The sequence below is a fragment of the Arabidopsis lyrata genome (assembly GCF_000004255.2).
Source record: "Arabidopsis lyrata subsp. lyrata unplaced genomic scaffold ARALYscaffold_5, whole genome shotgun sequence".
In the NCBI taxonomy this organism is placed as follows: domain Eukaryota; kingdom Viridiplantae; phylum Streptophyta; class Magnoliopsida; order Brassicales; family Brassicaceae; genus Arabidopsis; species Arabidopsis lyrata.
The window spans coordinates 12,571,883-12,599,081 of NW_003302551.1; the positions used below are offsets into that span (position 1 = coordinate 12,571,883).

At 34.2% G+C, this 27,199-nt stretch overlaps 6 protein-coding genes across 7 annotated transcripts; 2 read left to right on the forward strand and 4 right to left on the reverse strand.

Moving 5' to 3' along the window:
* The first annotated feature begins 1,781 nt into the window (after positions 1-1,781).
* On the forward strand, positions 1,782-5,161 carry LOC9313547 (receptor-like protein kinase HERK 1). The gene is made up of 2 exons (XM_002875731.2): positions 1,782-2,147; positions 2,281-5,161. Exon 2 carries the CDS (start codon positions 2,303-2,305, stop codon positions 4,790-4,792), a length of 2,490 nt encoding a protein of 829 aa, XP_002875777.1. The 5' UTR covers positions 1,782-2,147; positions 2,281-2,302; the 3' UTR covers positions 4,793-5,161.
* Positions 5,068-6,623, reverse strand: LOC9311846. The gene has a single exon (XM_021024512.1). It carries the CDS (start codon positions 5,740-5,742, stop codon positions 5,317-5,319), a length of 426 nt encoding a protein of 141 aa, XP_020880171.1. The 5' UTR covers positions 5,743-6,623; the 3' UTR covers positions 5,068-5,316.
* A 153-nt stretch (positions 6,624-6,776) lies between these two features.
* Positions 6,777-7,571, reverse strand: LOC9313548. The gene has a single exon (XM_002877434.2). The coding sequence runs from the start codon at positions 7,191-7,193 to the stop codon at positions 6,810-6,812; it is 384 nt and encodes a 127-aa protein (XP_002877480.2). The 5' UTR covers positions 7,194-7,571; the 3' UTR covers positions 6,777-6,809.
* A 710-nt stretch (positions 7,572-8,281) lies between these two features.
* Positions 8,282-8,858, reverse strand: LOC9313549 (histone H4). Its single transcript, XM_021024513.1, has one exon. The coding sequence runs from the start codon at positions 8,771-8,773 to the stop codon at positions 8,462-8,464; it is 312 nt and encodes a 103-aa protein (XP_020880172.1). The 5' UTR covers positions 8,774-8,858; the 3' UTR covers positions 8,282-8,461.
* Positions 8,859-9,176: 318 nt separating this feature from the next.
* LOC9313550 (probable LRR receptor-like serine/threonine-protein kinase MEE39) lies at positions 9,177-18,357 on the reverse strand. 2 transcript variants are annotated; one of them, XM_002877436.2, is made up of 12 exons: positions 18,120-18,357; positions 13,012-13,549; positions 11,888-12,366; positions 11,628-11,772; positions 11,463-11,534; positions 11,299-11,370; positions 11,136-11,213; positions 10,881-11,035; positions 10,586-10,791; positions 10,338-10,464; positions 9,904-10,162; positions 9,177-9,768 (listed from the first exon to the last, which is right to left on the reverse strand). In XM_002877436.2, exons 1-12 carry the CDS (start codon positions 18,205-18,207, stop codon positions 9,348-9,350), a joined length of 2,640 nt encoding a protein of 879 aa, XP_002877482.1. In that variant the 5' UTR covers positions 18,208-18,357; the 3' UTR covers positions 9,177-9,347. The 2 variants fall into 2 exon arrangements, with proteins under 2 accessions (XP_002877482.1, XP_020882515.1); XM_021026856.1 differs by lacking the exon at positions 13,012-13,549 and having other exon boundaries at positions 18,120-18,203.
* A 1,421-nt stretch (positions 18,358-19,778) lies between these two features.
* LOC9313551 (putative receptor-like protein kinase At3g46340) lies at positions 19,779-26,741 on the forward strand. Its single transcript, XM_002875732.2, has 13 exons — positions 19,779-20,008; positions 22,596-23,136; positions 23,221-23,699; positions 23,802-23,946; positions 24,036-24,107; positions 24,193-24,264; positions 24,344-24,421; positions 24,504-24,667; positions 24,745-24,998; positions 25,088-25,214; positions 25,293-25,358; positions 25,736-25,925; positions 26,088-26,741. The coding sequence occupies exons 1-13, from the start codon at positions 19,924-19,926 to the stop codon at positions 26,482-26,484; spliced, it is 2,670 nt and encodes an 889-aa protein (XP_002875778.1). The 5' UTR covers positions 19,779-19,923; the 3' UTR covers positions 26,485-26,741.
* Positions 26,742-27,199: the final 458 nt, after the last annotated feature.

Genomic DNA, 27,199 nt, shown 5'->3' on the forward strand with positions numbered 1-27,199 from the left:
TAATTGATTTTTCAAAGAAATTGTTAAACCATTCTAAGAGTGACATGTGTATGAAAGAGAGAATTTTTCAAATAAAACGTTTTTCAGCTTTTTTAATTAATTTTTTTTTTTTTTTTTTTTTGATTTATTTGTAAGATTGGTATCTCATAGAAACACCACCAATAGAAGTGCAGATCGAGTCTTCACCAAAAAAAAACTTATTTGAATGAGTTTTTTGGGTTGACTCCGCGTTGAATGGACATTTTAGAGTTAACGGCTTTTGTATTGTTATGGCCCATTTATAGAAATTTGAAAGTAAATGCTCACGTTCATATATCCAATATTTTGTTATTTTTGTTTTTATCTTTTTGACATCACGTTCATCCAAATTTCCAATTGATACGTAAAATATATGTCTGTACAATACCAAAGTAGTCACGATTCATGAATATTCAACGTGGTGTGGTTGGGAATTTCATTTGTTCAGCTGACTTGCCCGCAAATCAGCACAGTCCTAATCATAGGTTGAAATTAGTGTAGGGTTCGGAGGTCGACTAAGAATAACAAAGCTTACGGAATATTGCTAGAATTTTTTTTTCTCAAGTTTTCTTCCTTGTTTTATGATTCTATCAATATTTTTTCTTAGAAAGAGTTCACCATTTTTATTATAAATGATTCCATGATAGAACCATTTTTTGGCTTTTCGTATAGATGAATAATCCTTATAATTTCAACCACGAGCTTGTAATAGGGTAGCCGATTGAATAGTTACCCAAACATGATTTTGAGTCATTGGATGTTTAGATGAATGTATACTAACCAAATTGGCTACAATCTATTGAGAGGTATAATAATAAGTAATAACCTTTCTATGTTGAGTTAAAAAGAGAAAACAATCAAAGCTGCCGACACAAAAAAAATATCCAACCTATAAAGAAGTAGAAACCTTTCGTATTTAACTTTCAGGTGAAGAAGACTAAGATAAAACACTTTACATAGACGTGAGCTAACAATTTGGCTATGGGCTTCCACCAATCTTGGTTACTTATTTAATCCAATAAATCATTGCCCAAACTCCACTATTGCATCTATCAAATTTTGCCAGCCACTACAACAATATTAATAATATATATGTGGTTGCGGTGTCTTGTTAGGAAATAATTCTATTTAAGAATAATGTCACAAGGAGCATTAGTGGGAATTATTTCCAAATAAATAAATTATTATAACATGTGTCATGTTCCATATGGTTGTATAAATATAATGGAGTGGTTAAACTTAATGTTGTCATTTTCTTAAAATCTTGCAAACCCAAAAAGATATGCACCCAATACAAAAAGCTTTTAATCTTCAATTTTTTGGGGCACACTTTTGACATATAGTAAACTTAAAGTCTATAGTAAAAGACCAAGATTTAGTAGGACTGAAGAATTAATAGTAATGTTATGTGTGTTACATTACTAAATATATTTTTCCTAAATATAAGGTAAACAAACACTAGAAAAATATAGACAGACAAGTGAACACAACCCAAAGAGGTTTCCATGAAATAATGAATTCAAGTGCCCTCTTCATCGATATTGTCAGAAACTTTAAAATAAATATATCAAAATTCACAAAAAAAATAAATAATAATTTCATCAAACAAAGACTTTGTTGCAAACCACCACCATATGCAGGCACCTGAAAAAAAAAATATAATATATATATATATATATTTTTAAAATAGAAACAAAAATATCTAACATTTTTAAGAAAATATTTGTATTTTACTATTTTCGACGACAAATAAAAAAGAGCTTTTTGCCATTGACATATTAAATGCAACGAATAATTTACGTTTCTAATCATTTTCTGGAAATTCCTTAGCCATTAAAAAAAAAAAAATACAGCCAGAAAATACGATTTTATTCTTTCATCTTTCTTCCTCCTTCTCTATTGAATAGTCCTGAGTTCATTTTTTGCAGAGTTCACAAAGAATCAAAACTCTTGTTCTTCTCTGGAACCTACTCTCTAATACAAGTACAGATTTTGGCATTTTGCTATCTTTTTATACAAAACCCCAAATACTCAAAATCTGAGTTTTTTTCCGTTTCTTGATCTCTATTAATTACCTGAATCAGCCCTTTCATGGGACCGTTACTTCTACTAAATTTCTTGTCTTAAAGGTAAAAACTTTTATTGTTTTCTTGAATCTTGAAAAAGTTTCCATCTTTGCTTGGTTTCAAGTTCATGTAAAAAAAAACCCTAATCTTGAATCTAGCTGATTGATTCTTTTTCCCGATCTGTTTCCATTTCCAGGTTTATTCTCTATTGGGTCAAAATGGGTATTGAAAAGTTTGGAAATTTCATCTTGATTTCGATCTTGATTTGCATCTGCCATGGATTCACACCTCAAGATAATTACTTAATCAACTGTGGATCACCAACCAATGGAACACTAATGGGTCGAATCTTTATGTCTGATAAGCTCTCTTCGAAGTTACTTACTTCTCCCAAAGAGATTCTCGCAAGCGAAAGCGTTAATAACGCTGGCTCAGACATTTACCAAACGGCGAGAGTCTTCACCGAAGTCTCTAGCTACAAATTCTCTATCACTCGTGGTCGTCATTGGGTTCGTCTCTATTTCAATCCTTTTGACTACCAAAACTTCAAAATGGGTTCAGCTAAATTCGCAGTTTCGTCACAAAGTCATGTCCTTTTGAGTGATTTCAATGTTAAGAGTACGAGAGTTGTTAAAGAGTACTCTTTGAATGTGACTACTAATGATTTAGTGCTCACGTTTACTCCCTCGGGTGGTTCGTTTGCGTTTGTGAACGCGATCGAGGTTATATCGATTCCGGATACATTGATCACTGGTAGTCCAAGGTTTATAGGCAACCCTGTGCAGTTTCCGGATATGTCAATGCAGGGTCTTGAAACCATTCATAGAGTGAACATGGGCGGTCCGCTTGTTGCGGCTAACAACGATACTCTTACGAGAACTTGGGTGCCTGATTCGGGGTTTCTGCTTGAGAAGAATTTAGCGAAGACTGTGTCTAAGTTTTCAACTGTTAACTTTGTTCCAGGTTATGCAACAGAGGACTCTGCGCCAAGAACCGTTTATGGTAGTTGTACTGAGATGAATTCCGCGGATAACCCGAATAGCATTTTCAATGTCACGTGGGAGTTCGACGTTGAGCCTGGTTTTCAGTACTATTTCCGCTTCCACTTCTGCGATATTGTTAGCTTGTCTTTAAACCAGCTATATTTCAATCTTTATGTTGACTCGATGGTCGCTGCTACGGATATTGATCTTAGCACTCTTGTGGATAACACTTTGGCTGGTGCATACTCGATGGACTTTGTCACGCAGACTCCAAAGGGTAGTAATAAAATCCGTGTGAGCATTGGTCCGTCGACTGTTCACACCGATTATCCAAACGCGATTGTGAACGGATTGGAGATCATGAAGATGAATAACTCTAAGGGTCAGCTAAGCACCGGGTCATTTGTGCCTGGTAGTAGTTCAAGCAGTAAGCAGAGTAATATCGGGATGATTGTAGGTTCAGCCATTGGTTCGTTGCTCGCGGTAGTCTTCTTGGGAAGTTGCTTTGTGTTGTATAAGAAGCGGAAACGTGGCCAAGATGGTCATTCAAAGACTTGGATGCCGTTTTCAATAAACGGAACTTCAATGGGAAGCAAATACTCCAACGGAACTACGCTTACAAGTATAACTACCAATGCCAATTACCGTATTCCCTTTGCAGCGGTTAAAGACGCTACAAATAACTTTGACGAGAGTCGCAACATCGGGGTGGGCGGTTTTGGTAAAGTCTACAAAGGAGAGCTTAATGACGGTACAAAGGTAGCTGTGAAAAGAGGAAACCCAAAATCTCAGCAAGGGCTTGCGGAATTTAGGACAGAAATCGAGATGTTATCTCAGTTTCGTCACCGGCATTTGGTCTCTCTGATCGGTTACTGTGATGAGAACAATGAGATGATACTGATATACGAGTATATGGAGAATGGAACGGTAAAGAGTCATCTTTACGGCTCAGGTCTTCCTAGCTTGACTTGGAAACAACGGCTTGAGATCTGCATTGGCGCGGCTAGAGGATTGCATTACCTTCACACGGGTGACTCGAAACCGGTTATTCACAGAGACGTGAAATCTGCAAACATATTGCTCGACGAGAACTTCATGGCTAAAGTTGCAGACTTTGGACTGTCCAAGACCGGACCTGAGCTCGATCAAACTCATGTGAGTACTGCTGTCAAAGGAAGTTTTGGATATCTTGACCCCGAGTACTTCAGAAGGCAACAGCTCACAGAGAAATCCGATGTTTACTCCTTTGGGGTTGTTCTTTTTGAGGTTCTCTGTGCTAGACCCGTTATAGACCCGACACTTCCAAGAGAAATGGTGAATCTTGCGGAATGGGCGATGAAATGGCAGAAGAAAGGACAACTAGATCAGATCATCGACCAGTCGCTTTGCGGAAATATCAGACCCGATTCGTTAAGGAAATTTGCGGAAACAGGTGAGAAATGTTTGGCTGATTACGGTGTCGATAGGCCATCTATGGGAGATGTGTTGTGGAATCTTGAATACGCTCTGCAGCTACAAGAAGCAGTCGTTGATGGCGAACCAGAAGATAACAGCACGAATATGATCGGTGAATTACCTCCACAGATCAACAATTTCAGTCAGGGAGACACAAGTGTTAACGTTCCAGGCACAGCGGGGCAGTTCGAAGAATCGAGCATTGATGATCTCTCTGGCGTTTCCATGAGTAAAGTATTCTCACAACTGGTTAAATCTGAGGGAAGATAGTGAGAGATTTGAGCAATGCCAGTGCCTAGAGAAGCCAAAGATCTGATCTTTTGACAGAAACAGAGCAAGCAAAGTATGTAACCAGGAAAAAGCATCAGTTTTTTTTCAGATTGGATCTTTGTCTCTGCTTGATCTGTTTCTACTGCAGATTTTCATCAGTCATGATACGAATACTTTGAAAATTTACCTTATTTTGTTCCTCTCTCCCTTATCCTGAGTTTGTATTTTATTGATGTTCATTTTGAAGTTGTCTGAAATTTGTTTGTTCTTTCTATTATATGGATGTTTAACACTCTTGTTGTTTCAATTGTATTGTAAGTTTAGAAGTTAAAAACATAGTTCTTCATGGTTCTTGTTTCGTTTGAGAAACTGTTTATTTCATCTTAATCTATATTGGGTTTTGTCTTGAAACAGTATTCGTCCGGTTTCATTGGTTCGTTTCTTTCCTTCACCACGACCAATTCTTGAACTTTAAACAATCATCAACAATAAATTTCCAAAATTATTATTCTCATTAGTGATCACTAATCAATATTAGTAACCTTTGTAGTGGACGCACAAGACAAACATTTCCATACGAGTCCCAAAACAAACGCCCTACACGACGATGTTTGGTTCTTCCTCGTAGCTTTCTTGGCCGCCTTCTTTCTCCCACCTCCTCCTCGAAAACAACTCTGTTTGTTTCTCCGATCAGCGGCTTCGCCACTTCCTCTATCATTGTCTTCTTCGTTCTCTTTTGTTGAAAAAGTGTAGCTTCTAAGGTACATTTGCCTACAAGATATGCTGTCAACCACCGTGGTGCGACGCTGGCTACCGTCGTTACTGATTGACCGTACGAACTCCGCCTCCGCCATTGGCCACTTGTAGAGATTGGCGTAAGTCATAACAGGCCGGATGCAAATGGAGTCTATTTTGATGTTTACACAAGCATCTATGCATTTTGAGGCCATGGTCGCTTTTTTTGGAGGGTACTTCTAACCGCTAGTGTGAACTGTTTTCCTTATTTTTGTTGTGATGAATATATATTCATAGAACTCCTTATCCCTTATCAATTATATTACTTTTATTTTGTGATATAAAACACCAAGTCAGAGAAAAAAGTTGAGAAGTTTTCTCAACTTTTTTTGCTATAAAAGTTTTCTCAATAATGTTTCTAAGTTTATCATAAAAAAGAAAATATGATTACTCACAAAGGAGAAGGTCTCCAAAATCGCTATAATATTTCCTCATATCCCTCTTGCATTCTGAAATCTGTTCTCTCTTCCTACTTAAACTATCTCTCCCTCGCTCTCATTTTCTGATTCATTTATGTGGAAAGAAGAATAGTAGAAATTTCAGGTAACATATGCCAAATCTCTTCATCTTTATTAAATCGTTGTGTACCTTATCTCTTGCTCTATAGAGTCAGCTTTTAGAGTCTTTAAGGTGTATATAATTTCAAAGTTACTTATGTGGTGAACCTTATCTCTCACTCTATAAGAGAAAAAAGGAAGTGGTTCACAAGGAAATTTACTAACACATATCTTTTTATGTACTTTGCTATCCATTCTTAACGTCACTAGATCTGTTGATAGTGACTAATTCTAAAATTTCCGAACTGTTCACGAAAGTGTCTTCAACACACTATGATCTCGCATGTGGCATGTTGCTATCTAGCTTATGTCTCCGGGTTTGTAGGGATCTATCCTCAAAGCTTATTGCTTCTCCTATCTATCTTATCTATGTTGCAAGCCTTTGCTCCTTACTCTTATTGTACCCAACCATGAGTTTGGAAGACTTTTGTTGTACCTTTTGTTTCTCTTTTTTGGATTGAAGGAATGAAAACAAGTATGTTAGCACAAAAAAAAAGTTAAAAATAAATAAATAAATACTTGAAATCCAAAGCACATCTATTAGAAAAGATCCATGTGTATACGTCCATAATTATCTAGTTAATATAAAAGATCATTGATATTGAATTTTCAATATGATTAAAAACAAAACTCTTATTATTCTTCTCTTTATTGATAAAATTACTTCACTGTTTAAGATCAAACTTATTAGGGCAAGTACAAGACAAACATTTCCATGTGAATCGGACCACAACTCTCCTAAGTAACGCCCTTTTACTCGGCCTTGTATATTTCTTCGCCGCCTTCTTCCTCCCTGCTCCTCCTCCACTTCCATCACCGTCTCCGTTCTCCTCTTTTTTTGAGAACGTATAGCTCCTAAGGTACATTTGCCTACAAGATAAGCTTTCCACCGCTGTAGTACGACCCTGGCTACCGCCGTGGCTTATAGACCGTACGAACTCTACCTCCGCCATCGGCCACTTGTGAATTTTGGCGTGAGTTCTACCGGGCCGGACGCAAACGGCATCGTTTTTGATGTTTACACAATCACCTATGCATTTGGATGCCATGGCCGAATCTCTCTAATGTTTATGTTTTTTGTGAATGTTGGGTTTTGCTAGATAAAATTAATAAGGTTTAGTGTGAGTAATCATGGAGAGAGATTTGTGGCTATAATATTTCTATCTTTTTGGCAACGATTAGTATTGACTGAAAAAATAAGACTCAATTAATGTGACTACCTTAGTTCTTTCTCCTTAACATATCAATTGTGTATAAATATTTACGTGTGTTCATCAATAGTCAAGGATAATTTTTTTCATAGTCATTAATAATAATCATAATTTATGGTATAGTAAAGGAAAGATTTGACTGACCAAAAAAGAAGGAAAATTTTGACAACAAATTTGACTGTTTCTAACAACAAATATGTCTAGCTAATTTGAAACATTTCGATTAATGTACCTAATCAGATTACTGAACTTGCTCGGTCAACCTAAAGTCCTGCTTACTATATAACCTAATCAGTCGATCCTAAAGATAATAACACATCAACTGATGGTGATAAGAATTAAAACTCATAGACATATTTGGCCAATGTAGAAAATATATTTAAGAAGAGCAAAATGGGCTTCGAACTTGATTTTATGATGGTTTGGTAATTTGGTTAATTAGTTCGTTTGAGGACTAATATCATATAAATTACGTTGTGATTTGATTAGGCCATTGTTTCCGTATTTACAATGGACAAAGATGGGCCCCTAAACGAACCAAGCCATATATCATTCGTGGGCTTGAAATAGGCCCTTTTATAGGAGAAAAAGGTGGGTAATCGATTTTTTTCAAGTCTCTCGTTCTTTTGAAGCTAGAAATCTTTTAATTTTCTTATGGTTATCAAGAAAAAAACAAGCTAGCAAGTAGCATCTGATTAACAGTCATTAAATGCACGAATTTATGGATTAGTCCACATAATCAACAAACCTCATGTCGTTTCTCTCTTAATAAGCAGTTGTTCGCGGCAAACCAGAGTTGATACTTGATACTAAAGATTTTGATCAGTTATTTCGACCAAACCAATTTAACCGATCCGGTTATCATCTCTAACCAACACATTTGGACTTGTGAGATTCACTATTTTGATATTGCGTCGTGTTCAAAGGAAACTAAACAAGCATAGAGAAACTGTTATTACTAAAACCGAATCACAATTAAAGACTACAATGACAAACTTGCAAAACAACATCCTTCATTTTTTTGTTTTTTTCGGAATTAACACCAAATTCTGAAAATTAACATTTCTAAGCAACGTAGAAAAACACAAAAACAACAATCAAAAACCCTAGCCGCCGAATCCATAGAGAGTTCTTCCTTGTCTCTTAAGAGCATAAACAACATCCATAGCAGTCACCGTCTTTCTCCGAGCGTGCTCAGTGTAAGTAACGGCGTCACGGATAACATTCTCCAAAAAGATCTTGAGAACGCCACGTGTCTCCTCGTAGATCAGACCACTGATACGCTTGACTCCACCTCTACGAGCCAATCTCCGAATCGCCGGCTTAGTGATTCCTTGGATGTTATCTCTCAGAACCTTCCTGTGACGTTTGGCTCCTCCTTTGCCCAAACCTTTGCCTCCCTTTCCACGACCTGACATTTTCTCAGGAAACTTTGATTTTTCTCGGGAAAACTTTGGATTTGAAGATTCAACAGTGAGATTGAGATGAATTTGAGAGTTTTGGTAAGAGGAGATGTGATTTTATATACAAGACGGATCCAATTAATTTGAGCCGTCAGATCTCTTATTAGATCTAACGGTTGTAGATATCGATCCGGGTGAACAATGAGATTAAATATTTGCCGTTGATTTATTTTTATCGACGGTTAGTATTCTCGATCCGTGTGATGCCTGCAAGTGAAAATTTATGAATTTTCAATTAAGCGCCACGGATTGAGGAATATAGCGCCAATTAACGCAAATTAAATCATCATATGAACAAATAACATTCCACATGATGTCAAAAAAAAAATAACATTCCACATGTATATTTTTCAAACAAGTAATATTCATATTTACAACTTTCATTACATGGCAAGTGACAAATAAAATAAAAAACTATTTCACAATGGTTATAACATAGAGTTATGCATCGAAAGGTTTGTTTTTTTTTTTTTTTTGGTACAAGAAAAAAGGTTTGGTTTATGTCACATTAGAGAAGAACATGTATATGCTATCTTGCCTTAGGCTTCACGTCGTCGGTATCAAAGGTCACAGTCACACTAAGCTGATCCGAGCTATGACCAGAGTCCATGTTTTGAATCCTACTTGCCCTTGCGTTTTCAGAAGCAAGACACTCTTTAAGATTGATGATTACTTGAGACATGTTTGGTCGTTTGGCCGAAGAAGGATTTGCGCATGACATTGCTACTTCAAGAGTTCTCCAAACAGAGTGAGTGTCATAATTTCCGTGAAGTTTAGGATCCACGATCTGACTAGTGTCTCCTTTATTAATCAAAAATGTCACCCATTCTGCTATGTTAGGCTTTTCACGGGTTTGTTCAATCACTCGTTGGTTTGTGATAATCTCTAGTAACAAGATCCCAAAACTGTAGACATCACTCTTCTCGGACAACTCACTTGTTAAGTAATATCTGTAAAGGCAAGAAAATGGAGTGAATCATATGTAGTTTACAATTCTTGAACCAATTTAAAGAAATAAAAACATATATATATATATATATATATAACATATTAAAACCATGGTGTAAGATGATAGATATACTTACTCGGGATCAAGATATCCTAAAGTACCAGCAACAACTGTTGAAACTCGAGATTGATCGCCTCCAACTTGAAACGATCTAGAGAGTCCGAAATCCGCAATTTTGGCTTTGAACTCTTCATCCAACAATATATTTGTACTTTTGACATCTCTATGCACCATTGCTGGTTTGCATCCAGTATGCAAGTATTCTAATCCTAATGCAGTTTCGATAGCTATTTGCAATCTAGTACCCCAATTTAAAACAGAGCCACCGTGTTTTCCTACATATCAAAAAAAAATTATTATCATCTTAAAGCTATACACTAAGCATTATACGAAATCGTAAATTTTTTACGGACAATCTTGTTAAAACGCTGTTTTAATTCAACCACTTTTAATTAATTATTTTCATTTGGTGATCCATAAAAGATTCCTATGAGTTATATATGTGTTCACCTGATAAATGCTGATGTAAGTCTCCATTAGACATGTATTCATAAATGAGAGCAAAGTGATCTTGTTCATCGCAGTATCCAACAAGGCTTACCAAATTTATGTGGTGAACCCTTAGAAGAAGTTCAACCTGGCGGCAATGTAAAGCAAACACGCACACACAGACATAAAAACATTGGTTTAACATAACATAAAGATAAATTACAGTTTTTTTACTTATCATTATACAGAACAGTTAAAATATTTCTTACCTCTGCCTTAAATTCTTTATAGCCTTGTGCTGATGTTTGGGAAAGTAGTTTAACAGCTACTTGCTCTGAGCCATTTAGATCACCATGATAAACAACGCCAAACCCTCCTTCACCAAGAGGTCTTTGCAAGTTCTTAGTCATTTTCAAAACTTCTGGATAAGTAAACCTTTTCTTTTTCGTCTTGATCCACGGTTCATGCTTATTTCCTGCATGTAAAACAAATGCAACTATAGCTACAATGTAATAATATATGACTGTTTCTTGATTTAGAGAGGTTATTATAAATATTCCATACTTGATGAGATTTTCTTTTTGAATACAAAAAGGAGGATCAACACAACAACGATAGCGGCAATGGAAGTGACTGGTGCAACAATCGTTACTGGAATTTTTTTCTTTTGCTTATCTATGCATGTACCGGAGAGACAAAGCTCTTTGTTTCCAACGACACTACATAGGAGAAGTTTAAAATTCAAAAAATTTATATTAACATTCATATTTCAAGTTGGGAATTGGGATAATGCATGGTGAGTTATAGAATCTTTCTTACTTTAACTTTAGCCCTTCCCTTTCTCTATCGCGAAGAGCTTGAGGTATTGCACCACTAAGTTTGTTCCCGCTCAAGTTTCTGTCGAAGTAGAGGAAAATTCATGTGTACACAAAAATGATTTCATGTGAACGTAGAAAGTAGATAAATTGAGAAAGTTTATTACATGACCAACAATGATTTCATAGAGGCTAGAAACTCGGGCACCGTTCCACTCAAAGTGTTATTTGACAAATCCCTGGGATATGAAAAACAATGAACCATTATTTGCTTGTATCGTGCATATATCAAACTTTATTTTTTAATTAATCACTAACAATCATTACTTACAAACTTTCTAGATGAGTTAGATTCTGAAAGTCATGCACTATAGTCCCACTCAAGCCACTCGAAGATAAATTTCTGGTTATTAGAAACATATTGTAAGTTTAGATTATATAGAAACATATTTTAGTAATTTTAAAAAGTCCGTGTGAGAGAAATAATTGATCTTACAAAGAAATTATCCTTGGTGGTGCAGATATATCTGTGATGTTACAATTCAATCCATCCCACAAGAATTGTTTCGGTACGCATGGATCTCCTTGCCAACTGATTCTACTCAGTCCATAAGTAGTTCTGATGTTCTTCATAGCAACCACTAGAATAAAATTTCATTGATGCGAGAAATATTTAATGAATTAGATTTCATGGATATGTTTTAACATAATCATTTATTTAAAACAAGAAAAAAAATAACTATCTAGTTTTGATACCTTCAATTTCATTTGTCTGAGATTGTAGAAGCTGGAGAACTGAGTAAACTTCAAAAGCATTAAGTAGAGGTGGAAGTGTCGATCTTTGGGTTTTTATCAACTGAATTCGGCAGATACCTCTGTTGCATTGCCTAGGATTTGTTGTAAGCCAAGTCATTATTTCAAGATATTTAGGACTAACTCCAATAGTGTTAATTTTTTCTCCATTCAATACAATGTCGAATTCTCTAGTGTCATTGGCTTTTAGGACTTGGATCTCCGCGAAGTGCATGTACAAGTAGATTTGGTCATCAGGGTTCTCCAAACGCCAAACCATCATCAGGGGTGCATCAAGATTTGTAGGTGTTGCGGCCATCTTAAGAGCAGCTTGGGGTGGATCATAGTGATTTTTATTGGACACATTTGCAGTTGTTGAAATTTGTGTCCATTCTTGTTGAGAATATGGAACCCATGAACGATCATAAACATCTTTTGGGTACCTATCACAACTCACAATCTTTCTCTTAGTATTGGTTGTCAAAAAGTAAAATGAGTAAGACTCTTAACTTCCCAAGCTTCCTTAACATTTAAATGCATCAATCATTTGCATTATTATAATTATTATTTTGATTACTCAGGTGATCTTAAAGACTTAAAAGCAGTGTTCAAGAAAGCGCTAGGCACTAAGCGGGCGGTGACCCGGTGCCTAGCGCCTAGAATACCTAATCGGGGCCTAGGCGGTTTAGACGTTTATAACATAAAACATTATAAATATGATATTATATAAAAAAGTTATATAAAATATCTATATAAAACTAAAAATTATGAAATTATAAACAAAAACTAGATAAAACATTTATTTATATTTATATTATATAATATATGGATATTTATAACTATATATATATATATAAATAAAACTCTAACTGAAATTGAAAAAATACATTAAACAATATCTATGTAATTTTAGGCGGTCAAGGCGGTTATCTAGGCGTCGCATGAGAGCCTAGCGCCTAGTCGGGGCCTAGGCGACCGCCTAGACCGCTTTCTTGAACACTGCTTAAAAGACTATTTAAATGCATGGATTATTTGCATATTAATGATTTAAGATAAAGACTAGTTATGATTTGAAGTTGAATACGTACCGAAGAATAACGGTGGCATTGTTAAGATACATGCGAAAGTAATATTTCAAGGAACCAGATTTAGCGATGTAAGTATCACTCGCCAAAGGTCGTAGTTCCAAAGCTGATATCATTGGGGTAGTTGCCCCTGTCTTAACAATACAAATTTGCAAAGAGTTTGATCTTGGGATGTGAATGATCTCCTTCACTGTACCATCTGGCACTATTTGCAAATCTATTGTTGTCCACTTATTAGGACCGATATGCATATCGAATTCAGGGCTAACATTAAGCCCGTCAAAATTTCCATAGAAAAATGTAGCTCTAATAAGATAGTTCCTCCCTTCTTCCACTCTTAGATCATAGCAGTTTCGTATTCCATCTGGAAAGTATCGTACGGTCGCATACTGTTTTAAATTATCTGATTCAAGATTTTTAGGGATTCTACCGGTCTTTCCACTTTGGATGAAATTCTCGTCTGATGAGAATTGTATTCCGGTTTCCGATTCTGTGTAAGGAGGCTCATTTAGAGGTAAGCCACAATCTAAACTAATAAAACCTGTTATGAAATGAAAACATAAGAATGATGAAAAGAAGTGTTGAGTCATGCATAGGTGTATAGCCGTATAGGGGGAGAGAGTAACGGTAAAATAAAAAAGGTAAAGACTTATATATACCATGGCCGGCTCTATAGAACTAGATGCCGAACGAAATCTATACTATATAAAAGTCGAGACTATAAGCTCTTGAGGCTGTCCACGTGGGATTTTAAACGACCAATCGAGATAAGACACTTCATTAATTAGCATTTTTAGATTTTATTAATTTTCTATATTAAAATTTTTTAAAAAAGGAAAAAAGTAGCATATGAAAATAAGAGAAATATATGGAAATATGGAAAACTTTCTAGATATAATATTTTATATGGAAATATATAAAATAAATTAATTAATCAAAATGTAATTTTTTAAAAAATTTATTACATTTATAAATGAAAATAATGAAAATATGTACAAAATTCTAAATATAAAATTTTAGTTAATCATAATAGTCTTCTTATTAATTTATTTTTAAATTCTACCATTTTCTATATTAATATATTAATAAAAAAGAAAAGAAAACAGTATATAGAAAGATGACAAATGTGAAGTATTGAAAAAATAACATATAGAAATAAGACAAATGTAAAGTATATATACCATCACATTAATTAACATTTCTGAGTTCTAATATTTTCTATACTAATATATTAATGAAAAGGAATAGAAAAACAATATATAGAAAGGTGAGAAATATGAATTTTGAAATAACAACATAAAGAAATTAGACAAATGTAAATTATATCTTTCAATATTATCTTTGGCTATATTTGACCAAAACTCTTTTTTTTTTAAGCAAATGTTGATGCAATATATACTAAATTAAAAGTTCATATAAATTTTTTATTAATATCTTTTAAGAAATGAAAATAAGAAGCTATAACCTTCTAAAGCTGTCCATGTGGAATATTAAACGACAAATTGTGATTAGTCATTTCACTAATTAACATTTTTTCCATCTCATTAATAAACATTTTTAAATTTTAATATTTTCTATATTAAATATTAATAGAAAGGGAAAGACACAAAATTTATGGAAAGAAGAGAAATGTGAATTTTTTAAACAACAATATATAGAATAAATAAGACAAATGTAAATTATAGATTTCAATATTATATTTGGTTATATTTTTTAAAAAATCCTCTTTTTAAAATTTTTTAATACAATATATTCCAAATTAAAAGTTCATATAAAGAAGATTAATATATCTTTCTGGCCATAATATTTTTAAGAAAATAAGTTCATAGAATTATTCTTTCTCTTATAGATGTCGTCGAGTTAAAGAAAAACTTTCTAAAGTTTTCACTGCCTCTTGATTCCGTATAAATACATTGACGAGGGTTTTCGTCAGCTCATATCCAGCTGCTACGTTTTAAAATTGTTTGGGTAGTTGGTGACGATATATCAAAATCACCGGTGAGCTTTCTTAAAAGAAAATTAGTCGGTAGGTTTGTAGAAACGTGTATATGTTATTGTTTCATAATAAGAAGAATCACACAAAACTTTTAAGTAGAAGATGAAAAAAAAAAGATGACCTTTATTTTAATAGAGGAGAGAGATGGTTTGTTCATCCGCTATTTTAATTACATTTCCTAACAAAGATGAAGATCACATTTGTAACACCCCGGTTTCAAGAATATGGTGGTGCATGCTGAGAGGTTTAAGAGAATTGATTTGGCCACCTATTTCACCAAAGTGCACTTATTTTTTTGGTCAACGGTCCTGAGAGAACTCCACAGTTAAGGGTGCTTGAACTGGAGCAATTTCAGGATGGGTGACCTTCCGAGAAGTGATTGTCGGAACTGTGTGAGTGAAGACAAAACACAGGGACAGATCATGTGGCGATTTGTAGGATCAGTAAACAAGTCTTTAAAGCAACCCGGACATAGCGGACCGCCCGCCGGACAGGAGTGGGCCCATGGGCCCGAAAGAAGATGTGGGGCCCACTGGTAGGGACGGTCAGGGCGTTACAAGTGGTATCAGAGCCGAACCCAGGCGAGTGTAGGGTGAAGAAGGCTCACACCATCGGGGGTGACGGTCTTGGTGCGCAACGAGGACATTGCGATCTGTTAGTGGGGTTGAATTTTAACACCCCGGTTTCCGGAATATGGTGGTGCATGCGGAGAGGTTTAAGAGAATTGATTTGGCCACCTATGTCACCAAAGTGCACTTATCTTTTCGGTCAACGGTCCTGAGAGAACTCCACAGTTAAGGGTGCTTGAGCTGGAGCAATTTTAGGATGGGTGACCTTTAGGGAAGTGAATGTCGGAACTGTGTGAGTAAGGGCAAAACATTGGGAAAATCATGTGGTGATTTGTAGGGTCGGTAAACAAGTTTTTAAAGTCTTCCGGACGTAGCGGACTGGCCGTCGGACAGGGGTGTGCCCATGGGCCCGAGAGAGGATGTGGGGCCCACTGGTAGGGACGGTCGGGGCGTTACAACATTTATGAAATCGGATCAAAAGTTGCGACTTTTGATGATTAATGATTGTAATGGTGATGATGACGTTTGTCTCAATTTTTAAGAGCGACTTAGACGTTGTGTTCGTGGGAAGATTGGGAGACTGTGGGAGAAAGAGATTTGGTTGGCGGTGGAATTGGCTGACCTTCTCTTCTTCTTTGATCTTGGCACTTAGATACTTGTATCTCAAGTAAACTATGACAAACCCATGAGCAGCTATACATGTCAATACCTTAAGAATCGTAACTACACATGTTGATGCTTTAAATCTCTTTTATTTAAATTTTCTCTCATACTCATAATTTGATATGGCTATCTCTGCTTTTGTCTCTAATCATAAATCATAACCATGTTTTTATGCTTGAAAGTTAATTTATATACTATGATTTTATTTTTATTTTGACTCTCATCATTGATTGTTACTATCTCATTTTTTTGTGTGTGGCTCACTCTGGCATTACATCCACATCTAATGGATCACTTTGACTTTCCTCCTTCCCAGATGCTATATTCCGTAGAGATCAGCCTTTTTGTTATTTTTATCACGTGAGAGTTTTTATTATTTTGAGGAGAGTAAAGCCGAAAGAGTTCGACTGAGTTTTGTAAAAAGTGATAGCTTTCGAAAAAATATGTGAAGACAAAAATTCATATACATATTGAAAAGAATGTGAGAAAAATATGAGTTGCTTTTTTTTTTCTTTTGTCAAAGGAAATATATGAGTTGTTTAAAAAAAGTATAGATAAGTTTATGAATATACTTTTATAAAGAAACTTATCTTTACAAAAGCTATACTAACTAATGCAGTGAGATAGACAAAAAACAATAGTGAATTTGCGCATACCAAAATGAGAAATTCGTCGAAGTTAATCTCCATACAGCAATTTATTTCATGACATTCAATCAAAATGTCGTATGTGAAAAGACCCGGTCATCCAAAAAAGCTAAAGAAAGAAATTCAACAAAAACATATTCCTTTGATAAATGTTGTAAAATCCTAAAAGTTGTGTTAGAGTTTTTTTTAGTTGTGTATTTAAATTAAACTATACGCTAATTTTAAATTCAAAAATTTAGGCTATTAACAAGAAGTAGAAAAATAAAAACATATATTTCCAAATTTTCAATAAATATTATTAGTAATACAAAATATTACTAAAAACAGACCCGCGCGTAGCGCAGGTTCAGAACCTAGTTTTTCTAAAAAAGTGACTATACATGTAACTAAATTTGATCGGACGAATCAAAAATTATGTTTTTTTCCTTAATTATCTTATAATTACTATTTAGTATTTACTAATAATCATTCTATAGAAACTTATCATTTTGTTTAAATTATGTTTACAAATAAAAAATCTTATTTAATTTAATTTTGTCTTCTAACTTAATACTAATGTTATTTAAGCTAATTAAGACCTTTTTTTTTTTTTGACATCTTTGGATCGACAAAGCCCGATCCATAGCCAATCCCTACTACGCGGGGTAACGCGATTTACTGGAGTCGAACTCCGGTGGGGAAGGCGGAGTCAACTGGACTTAACCACTTGACTAAAGGCACATCCCCAATTAAGACTTCTATAAATACTGGAAAAACAAATTTGATAGAAATCACTTAAGTGATATAAATTATGTTAAAAATATCATATGAATGATAAAAGGAAAAGACGAAGAAATAGTTGAAAAATAAAAGAAGATAATATTTAACACTAATAAACGAGTTCAGAAAATAATTATCATCTAAACTATTGAATAATATGGCATACTAATGGTGACCACCTCTGTTGCCATCTCATTAAATCCAGGCTTGAACATGGTCCCTCTCTTTTGAGGGACGAATATGACAAACATAAAATAAAGTGTCCCACTACATGTGTTGTGTTACTAAAAAAAAAAAATAATGAAGTAGGGAAAACTATGAAGTAGAAAGACATCGACCCTATGCAGTGATGATATATAGTAAGTTAAACATTTTAATAGCCGCCACTACACTACACTTATAATCGGATCACATATGTGGCCTCAAAGCAAAGTGATTATTGTGCCTTATGGCCGGACGGGCATGGGACTTACATACCTTCTTGATTTTGTCCTTCAGCAAAACGAAGGATCGGGAAAACTCCAAACCAAAACAACGACAACAGAAGCCAACAAAGACTCTTCATGATTCCCCCGATCACAAAACACGCGGAAAAAGATCGACACACACTTATGTACTCACGATTCACTTATATACTAAATGTAAGGACACACAAATTAAGCTTCTCCAGTATGGACACCAATTAAACCACGCTAAAGTCAACGATATGAGAAAATGAGTGAATATGGAGTTGATAATTGCTTCAAGAAAACCAAGTGAAAGTGAGCAATGATGTCTTCTAGTGTAAACATCAACGTCACGAGATTAATATATTTTAAAAGTACGCCAAAAGTCTTCATGCCGTACGTGCGTATACGACCAGGTCTTATCACAACCTTGAGTAAAGATTTTGTTTGGTGCAATTAAATGGATTTGCTAATTCTTTATTTTACAAAATGCAAGTTGCTTTATTAGACATTTTCCCATAGAACTTGTCAATCTGCGAAATATTTTGAGGTTTTATATTCACACCACCATGACGCATGAAGAAACTATAAGAGGGAGGGAGTTGACTTTCGAGTGGTCATAGACTTGGATATATACTATTTCGTGTGATTTATATGCAAAGGTGTGCGTCAAATTGTTATCCTATTCGATCAAATAGTCTACACATTGAATTAGAAAAACATTTTTGAATGGGATTCAATTCAAATCCCATAATCATTCTCTTTAGATTCGATCATCCTCCCATGATTTGATTACCCCTTCTAAGCTCTTTGATATGGCGAGAGGAGTATTTATAGAAGCGTTACCTGGCCCAGGTTTATACCATTACATCCGGTCGACTTGTCATAGGACCTAGGTCAATGATTACAAAGTGCTTTTAGCAGTATGGTGAAGTGATCTGACTGTATTGGGGCCTGGGCAATACGTTTGGTCTCTGACTGGACATCACCTTGGTCGAGAGAGCGTGCTCTGCATGTTTATGATGCGGACATCCCTCCGTACAAATGGATTAAATGTTCTGTCTGCTTCTGGTGACTGGGAAGTGGTCTATCTATTGGAAAGTTATGAGAAGTGGCTCTATGACTCGTCTCCCGAAAACAATATTATATGGCCGTATCACCGAAACAGACCGCATATTTGTACTTAATGGAGGCCGAGGATCTTGCCATCTTTCTATAGAAAAATCTCGGCCAAGTTTCTCGATGTGTTGTGGTCACGGTCTCACGGTTGGTAGGCAGAAAATCACTCTCAAAACAATTAATTTCGAATCCAAGTGCAACATCCAAATGCATATGTTAAACCAGTTAAAACGAATATCATCTGGATGTTGAATGCTAACATCCTAATTCATAAACAAAATAACTTCAAACTTGAGCCAAAGTGAAACCGGAGTGGACACCCGCTATACTTATACGTCTGATGCCCTTTAAACAGATTTAAACATCGATCGGAACAATTCAAGTCAACGGAAGGCATATCTCACTTTAAATATTTCGGCACTAGCCATGTTGGTTGGTAAAATCGGCTATCCTTTCCATTGATAGGGTCTTTAAAATTAATTACAAGTTGAACAATTTCTGAAAAATAAACTAACCAATAAACAAAAGTATTTCTCATTAGAAACTTTCCAAGAAACTGACATGTTCTCACGTTAGGACTATTGTCTTGGTACGGCTTTTACTTGAAATGTCTAAAGGAATTGTGTGGCTCCATTGCTTATATAAACTTCATTTATGGTTCAGAACTTGGGACCGTGACCGTGACTTTCTTGATTTTGCTTGGAAAGTAAGAGGATATGGAGAGTCCCCATGCGGTTTTGTTGGTCGTACTTATTGCAACTTTTGCTATTTCTAACCTTGTTCAAGCTGAAGATCAAGAAGGTATATATCCAAATTATTGAGATATGTCTATAGCGTTTCTATAGTTGAAATTACATATATATATATAGTATCTTTTCTTACAACAAGATAAACGAATCTTGAATTTGGGTATTGCGTCTTCTACTCTTCTCCCTAAAGTTGTGAGATTTCAGCCATATTGTAGTAGATTCATGTTTTGGCGTCAAAATTGTGGAATCATATTTTCTAAAAAAATTGTGTAGTTCCGTGTTTTATGCCGTAATTTTGGATTCTCATTTTTCGCTAAAATTACAGAATATTGTTTCTTTTGCAAAAATTGTGAAATTGAGATTTTCCGCAAATGCATTTTTTTTTTTTTGACCTTGAAAAAAAAAGTATGCGTCCTAAGAACAAAAATGTGGTAACGTCACGATGGTTCTATGTATCTAATATTCTATGTACCTCTATTCTCTACTAGCTAACCCATCGTGTAAAATAACATGCTGATTTGATTGAAACGAAATATAGAAAGTGTTTATGAAATAAGAAAATACTAGGGATTGCCACGCACCTTCGACATAAACAATTTTCTGTGAAACTCTTAGGGAACGCGATACATCATGTTTTTTTTTTCTCAAATAATGTATCGGACATAAATGATTAATTTATAATAAAAATTGATGGATAACTTATAATTTTTTTTTTCTCATGAATCGTATACAATTATTATAGAAGTACATTAAAGAAAATAACCTTGTCATTTGTAAGATATTTCATAGGAATACCATTGGAGATAACATTTCAAAGAGTAAATTAATTCATCTCATTAAAGATAAACAAGTTAAATACTAATTTATGTAATTTAATTAAATTATAAAACTGAAAATACATTATTAATTTTTTTTAAAAGAATGACCAATCAAAATGAACATATAAGATTTGATATCTAACTTATCATATTAATTTGTTAATAATCATTATACTTATACTTCACCTCTCATCTTTATATGATTCTATTTTTTTTGAAACAAATACATCGTCATATCATACATATAATAAAAAAGTAGATATTTTTTCCTCATATAATATGATTGGAATTTATAAAAACGAATATAAAGTGTTCTATCTATGAAGGAAAAAAAGTAACAGGTCAAAAATTTAGACTTGAGTAATATATTTCTTTTAAACAAAAATTTCAACTGAGTAACAGTTCAGAATTTGAATATTTATATTCAATTCATACATTTCTTTTTATGAAATGTATAATTTTATATACTACCATAAACTTTTATATATTTTAATTTGGAACATTTTAAAATAGTGTTATTTGATATTCTTAAAGAATATCATCAATACTTAATAGATTAAAAATTTAAAAATTATAAGTACTCTAATTTGATTTTTTTAAACAAATATATTTAAAATATTTATAATAGACGACAGGTTAAATATGATGTATTATATGATAGAATGAGTTATGATCCTTATAACTATTTAAATATTTATATTTAATTTCATACAATTCTTTTTTTTGAAATGCATAATTTTATATACTACAATAAAAAATTTAAATATTTTAGTTTGGAATATTTAAAAATAGTTTAATTTAATACTTTAAAAAATATCATAAATATTTAATAGATCAAAAAGATAAAAATTATAAATACGCTAATTTGATTTTTTAAAACAGATATATTTAAAATATTTATAGCAAGCGACATGTTAAATAAGATATATCTAAATATTTGAAAATTTGATTCTGCAAGTAATTTTGAAAATAACGAGTGATGGATTAATTGTGCACACATTGTTTTCATTCGGATTCTAAAATAAAAATATAGAATCCACGCACGGGTTGAATTTAGTATTATTATATACCAACAATATGTTCATAACATATTCAATTATGTGAATAATTGCTAAACTCCGTAATTACCTCTAACAAATCTCCATTTCGACAACCAAAAAATTAAAATTTGAAAAAGAACTTCCTAAATTAATTCAAAATAATAGCTAACTTCTTTAATTAATTCAAAATAATCAACGTTTTAGGTGCGACTCATTTATGATATTTCGATTTTTTATCTAACTGAATTATATGCAATCTTATTTTGTGGTTGTTGACATATATTAACTCATTGTTCAAATAATATTAATTTTTAAAAATAATATTACTTTCGGTTATCATACTTTAAGAAAAATTATCTATAATTGAATATTATATAAGAAGGAAAATATATTCATTCTAATATTATATATAGGGAATGACAAAAACAATTAATACTTTTTCACTTACTACTATAATATATCAAAACTTTATCTTAAAATATATAATATATAAAATTTTGTACTAAATAAAATTAAACCCGTGATCAACTATCTCTAGAAAGTATTTCGAGCCGTATAGTTTTTTTTTAAATCACTCAGTGACTGATTAATGGACAGCGGATCATTAGTGTATTGGAAATTTCTATATAGTTTTGGATATAACCAAAAACGAGCATCCTTCTAAAGCAATTGGCTGTCAACTTTACTTGTACTTTAAGACAACATCGTTCCACTAACCAACGCTTTATTTTTTTGTTTGTTTAGTAACTATTATTTGATCTCTTGCATATCTTCTTAATAGGGTTCATCAGTTTGGATTGCGGTTTAGCCCCGAATGAAGTGTCACCATATATCGAGCCGTTTACTGGACTACGATTTTCATCAGACTCAAGCTTCATTCAAAGTGGAAAAATTGGTAGAGTTGATAAAAGTTTAGAGGCCACTACTCTAAAGTCATACATGACGCTGAGATACTTTCCAGATGGAAAACGCAATTGTTACAATCTAATTGTGAAGCAAGGGACAACTTATTTGATGAGAGCTACAGCTCTATATGGAAATTATGACGGTCTTAATAATAGTCCTAAATTTGATTTATACATTGGCGCTAACTTATGGACAACACTAGACACAGGAATATCTTTAACTGGTGTGGCTAAGGAGATCATTTACATCACAAGATCAAATTCTTTAGACGTGTGTCTTGTCAAAACAGACACGTCGACGCCATTTTTATCACTCTTGGAACTAAGGCCTCTAGATAATGATACTTACCTCACTAGTTCGGGTTCCTTGAAAAAATTCAGCCGGTACTATCTTAGTAATTCAGAATCTATTATCGCGTAAGTTTGCTTTAAAATGATTTTGAGTTATTTTTGGTCATTTGGTTGTTCCTCGTTAATAAGATCTTTTTTTATGAAGCACAGGTATCCAGACGACGTCAAGGACAGAATATGGGAATCAAGATTTGAGTCAGAATGGAAGCAGATTTCCACCACTCTCAAACCGAACAACTCCATTGGTGGTTATTTTGTGCCGCAGAATGTGCTTATGACCGCAGCAATACCTGCAAATGATAGTGCACCGTTTAGTTTTACCGAGGAGCTCGATTCTCCTACTGACGAAATTTACGTGTACCTCCACTTCTCTGAGGTTCAGTCACTACAAGCCAATGAATCTAGAGAGTTTGACATTTTATGGAGTGGAGAAGTTGTTTACGAAGGTTTTAGCCCTAATTATCTGAATATCACGACAATTAAAACCAATACTCCACTTACTTGCGAAGATGGAAAATGCAACTTAGGGCTGAGAAGAACTAAAAACTCTACGCTCCCACCTTTTCTCAATGCCATCGAGTTTTACACGGTGGTTAAGTTTCCACAGTTGGAAACAAATGGAACTGATGGTACGTTAGTAACCAGTGCAAGGTTCATATATAAATATAGAAAAGTTTTGAAAACATTTCTTATGCTAAATCTAACATATTTCTTGTTGTATTTTATGACAGTTGTTGCTATCAAAGATATCAAAGCCACCTATGAATTGAATAGAAACACATGGCAAGGAGATCCATGCGTCCCGCAAAAGTTTAGATGGGACGGTCTGGATTGTAACAGCTTAGATACATTAACGCTACCAAGAATCACTTCATTGTGAGATATTTAAATAGCACAATTTTTTTTAGCTTTCTTTGATAACAACAATTTTTTTACTTACATCACATTTAATTTTCTGTAAATAGGAACTTGTCTTCAACCGGCTTAAAGGGAAACATTGCAGCTGGAATCCAAAATCTTACCCATCTTGAAAAATTGTAAGTATGATAATAATTACCTCGAAGGTAAAAAAAATTCGTATATGTAAGCGAGTAAGCAACTTTTGGTTCTTACAAACTTCAGGGATTTGTCAAATAACAATTTGACCGGAGGAATTCCTGAATTTCTAGCTAATATGAAGTCTTTAACGTTCATGTAAGTTTCTCATGACATGTTCGGTTATAGCAGTCCTTGGGATCATGCTCACCTTTATATTATTTCTGTGGTTTAACAGAAACTTGAGCAATAACAATCTGAATGGTTCAATCCCACAAGCTCTTCTTAAAAGAGAAAAAGAAGGACTGAAGTTATCGTAAGAAGAAACTGCACCCATGCATTTTGAAATCCTTCACCACATTCAGTCAGAATCCTAAACGATCAGTCCTTTTTTGTAGTGTTGATGAAAAGACTCGGTGTTTTCCTGGTTCATGTGTCACCACCACTAAGAAGAAATTCCCAGTAATGATTGTTGCATTAGTATCTTCGGCGGTGGTGGTCATTGTAGTGGTTCTAGTTCTCATTTTTGTGTTTAAGAAGAAAAAACCATCAAATTTGGAAGGTATTCGCCGAAACTCATACCATGATCAAATAAATATATATGGATATCACTATTGTACTAATTTGTTTTCTCTACAGCTCTACCACCGTCATCAAATACGCCACGTGAAAATGTTACATCTACCAGTATTTCTGATACATCGATTGAGACAAAAAGAAAAAGATTCAGTTACTCAGAGGTTCTGGAAATGACAAAGAACTTGCAAAGACCACTTGGTGAAGGAGGGTTTGGTGTCGTTTATCATGGTGATATAATGGGTTCATCACAACAAGTAGCCGTTAAACTACTTTCCCAATCATCAACACAAGGCTATAAAGAGTTCAAAGCCGAGGTAAACTCTTCGTAAGTTTATATATGTTAAACATAAAAGTTAAACCAATGTGTTTAATGTGATTTTTTCGTTGTTAATTTGGTGTACAGGTCGAACTTCTGTTGAGAGTTCACCACATAAACTTGGTAAGCCTTGTAGGGTATTGCGATGAACGAGATCACTTGGCTCTCATCTATGAATACATGTCCAATAAAGACTTAAAACATCATTTGTCAGGTGAAAGATTGTATAACAATCACATACATATATTCTTGTAACGAAAAATATGATATCTGATTTTACAATCTACTATAGGAAAACACGGTGGCTCTGTTTTGAAGTGGAATACTCGACTACAAATAGCCGTCGATGCCGCACTAGGTTTGAACTATCCCAAAATAATTACATTCATGTGTTTTTACTATCACAAAATATTTTCTGTCGGATCAATGGACAAAAATGATTGAAATATTAAATAGTATACAATGTTCTTAGTATTACTGTTTTTGTTTGTTTTGGTCAATTAATTATTCTTATTATAAGTTAAAGTAAAACTAATGAACGTCTATATGCTCTTATCGTTGAAATAAAGTATTTCCATAATTTAATGAAACTTGCTATAAGGATGAAGGTACAGTATTTAAAATTAAAATATTTGGATATTTTTCGTTTTAAAAGGTTTTCAGATTCTTATTAAGATTTGTTAAAACCACGCAAGAAGTAATAACGAAAGTTTTTTTTTTCTGATATATTTATAGGACTGGAATACTTGCATATTGGATGTCGACCATCGATGGTGCATAGAGATGTCAAAAGTACAAATATATTGTTGGACGAGCAATTTACCGCTAAAATTGCTGATTTCGGGCTGTCAAGATCTTTCCAACTCGGAGATGAATCTCAGGTTTCAACCGTTGTTGCTGGTACTCCTGGATATCTTGATCCCGAGTGAGTATTATTACTCCACCCTAGATTTGATTTCTCTTAGATATAACCACGATATATGGAATGGTCTATAACGAGAATGGACACGAGAGTGTTAAAATTGTGTCCTTACTCTTAGTGGTACAACAAACACATTAATTCTACTCTATATTCTTGCCTCTCCAGATATTACAGAACAGGTCGGTTGGCTGAAATGAGCGATGTCTACAGTTTCGGAATTGTATTATTGGAGATAATCACAAACCAACGTGTGATTGACCCAGCCCGCGAAAAATCTCACATAACAGACTGGACGGCATTTATGCTTAATAGAGGAGATATTACAAGAATCATGGATCCTAACCTTCACGGTGATTATAACTCTCGTTCTGTCTGGAGAGCTCTTGAATTAGCAATGATGTGTGCCAACCCTTCATCAGAAAAACGACCGAACATGTCCCAAGTTGTTATCGAGCTAAAAGAGTGTCTACGTTCTGAAAATAAAACTGAAGGGATGGATTCTCATAGTTCATATGAACAAAGCATGAGTTTTGATACCAAAGCTGTCCCTAGTGCAAGGTAGTATTGGCAAAGAAGTCTTACTCGCGTCGAGTAATTTCTGAGTGTGGTATCCTTCTTTGGTTACACGAGTTCTTTAATTTTGGTTTGAGACAGCTAAACGTACATGAGAGGAAAATTGTAATACTCTTTTAGTCTCGTGTTCTCTCTTGTATTATATTTTGTGGTTTGAAAATGTGCTCAGTAACCTGCTACGTTGGTAGGCTAATTCTTCTTGCGAATGAAAAGCAGAGCCACTTATGAATATGGCCATAGAAGCAATTATTGACATTTGCCACTTGAAATTTGTTCGTTGGTGTGCTTTTGTGCATTATGAACAAGAGTGACCGCACAAGCTGGTAGGATAGGCTCAGAACCTATTAATCAAAGAAAAGATAATAGAGCTTTGTGATCACTCGCCAAAAGGTCGTAGTTCCAAAGAACCAGATTTAGCGATGTAAGTATCACTCGCCAAAGGTCGTAGCTAGTTCCAAAGCTGATATCATTGGTGTAGTTGCCCCTGTCTTAACAAGACAAATTTGCAAAGAGTTTGATCTTGGGATGTGAATGATCTCTTTCCTGTACCATCTGGCACTATTTGCAAATCTATTGTTGTCCACTTATTAGGACCGATATGCATATCGAATTCCAGGGCTAACATTAAGCCCGTCAAAATTTCCATAGAAAAACGCAGCTCTTATAAGATAGTTCCTCCCTTCTTCCACCCTTAGATCATAGCA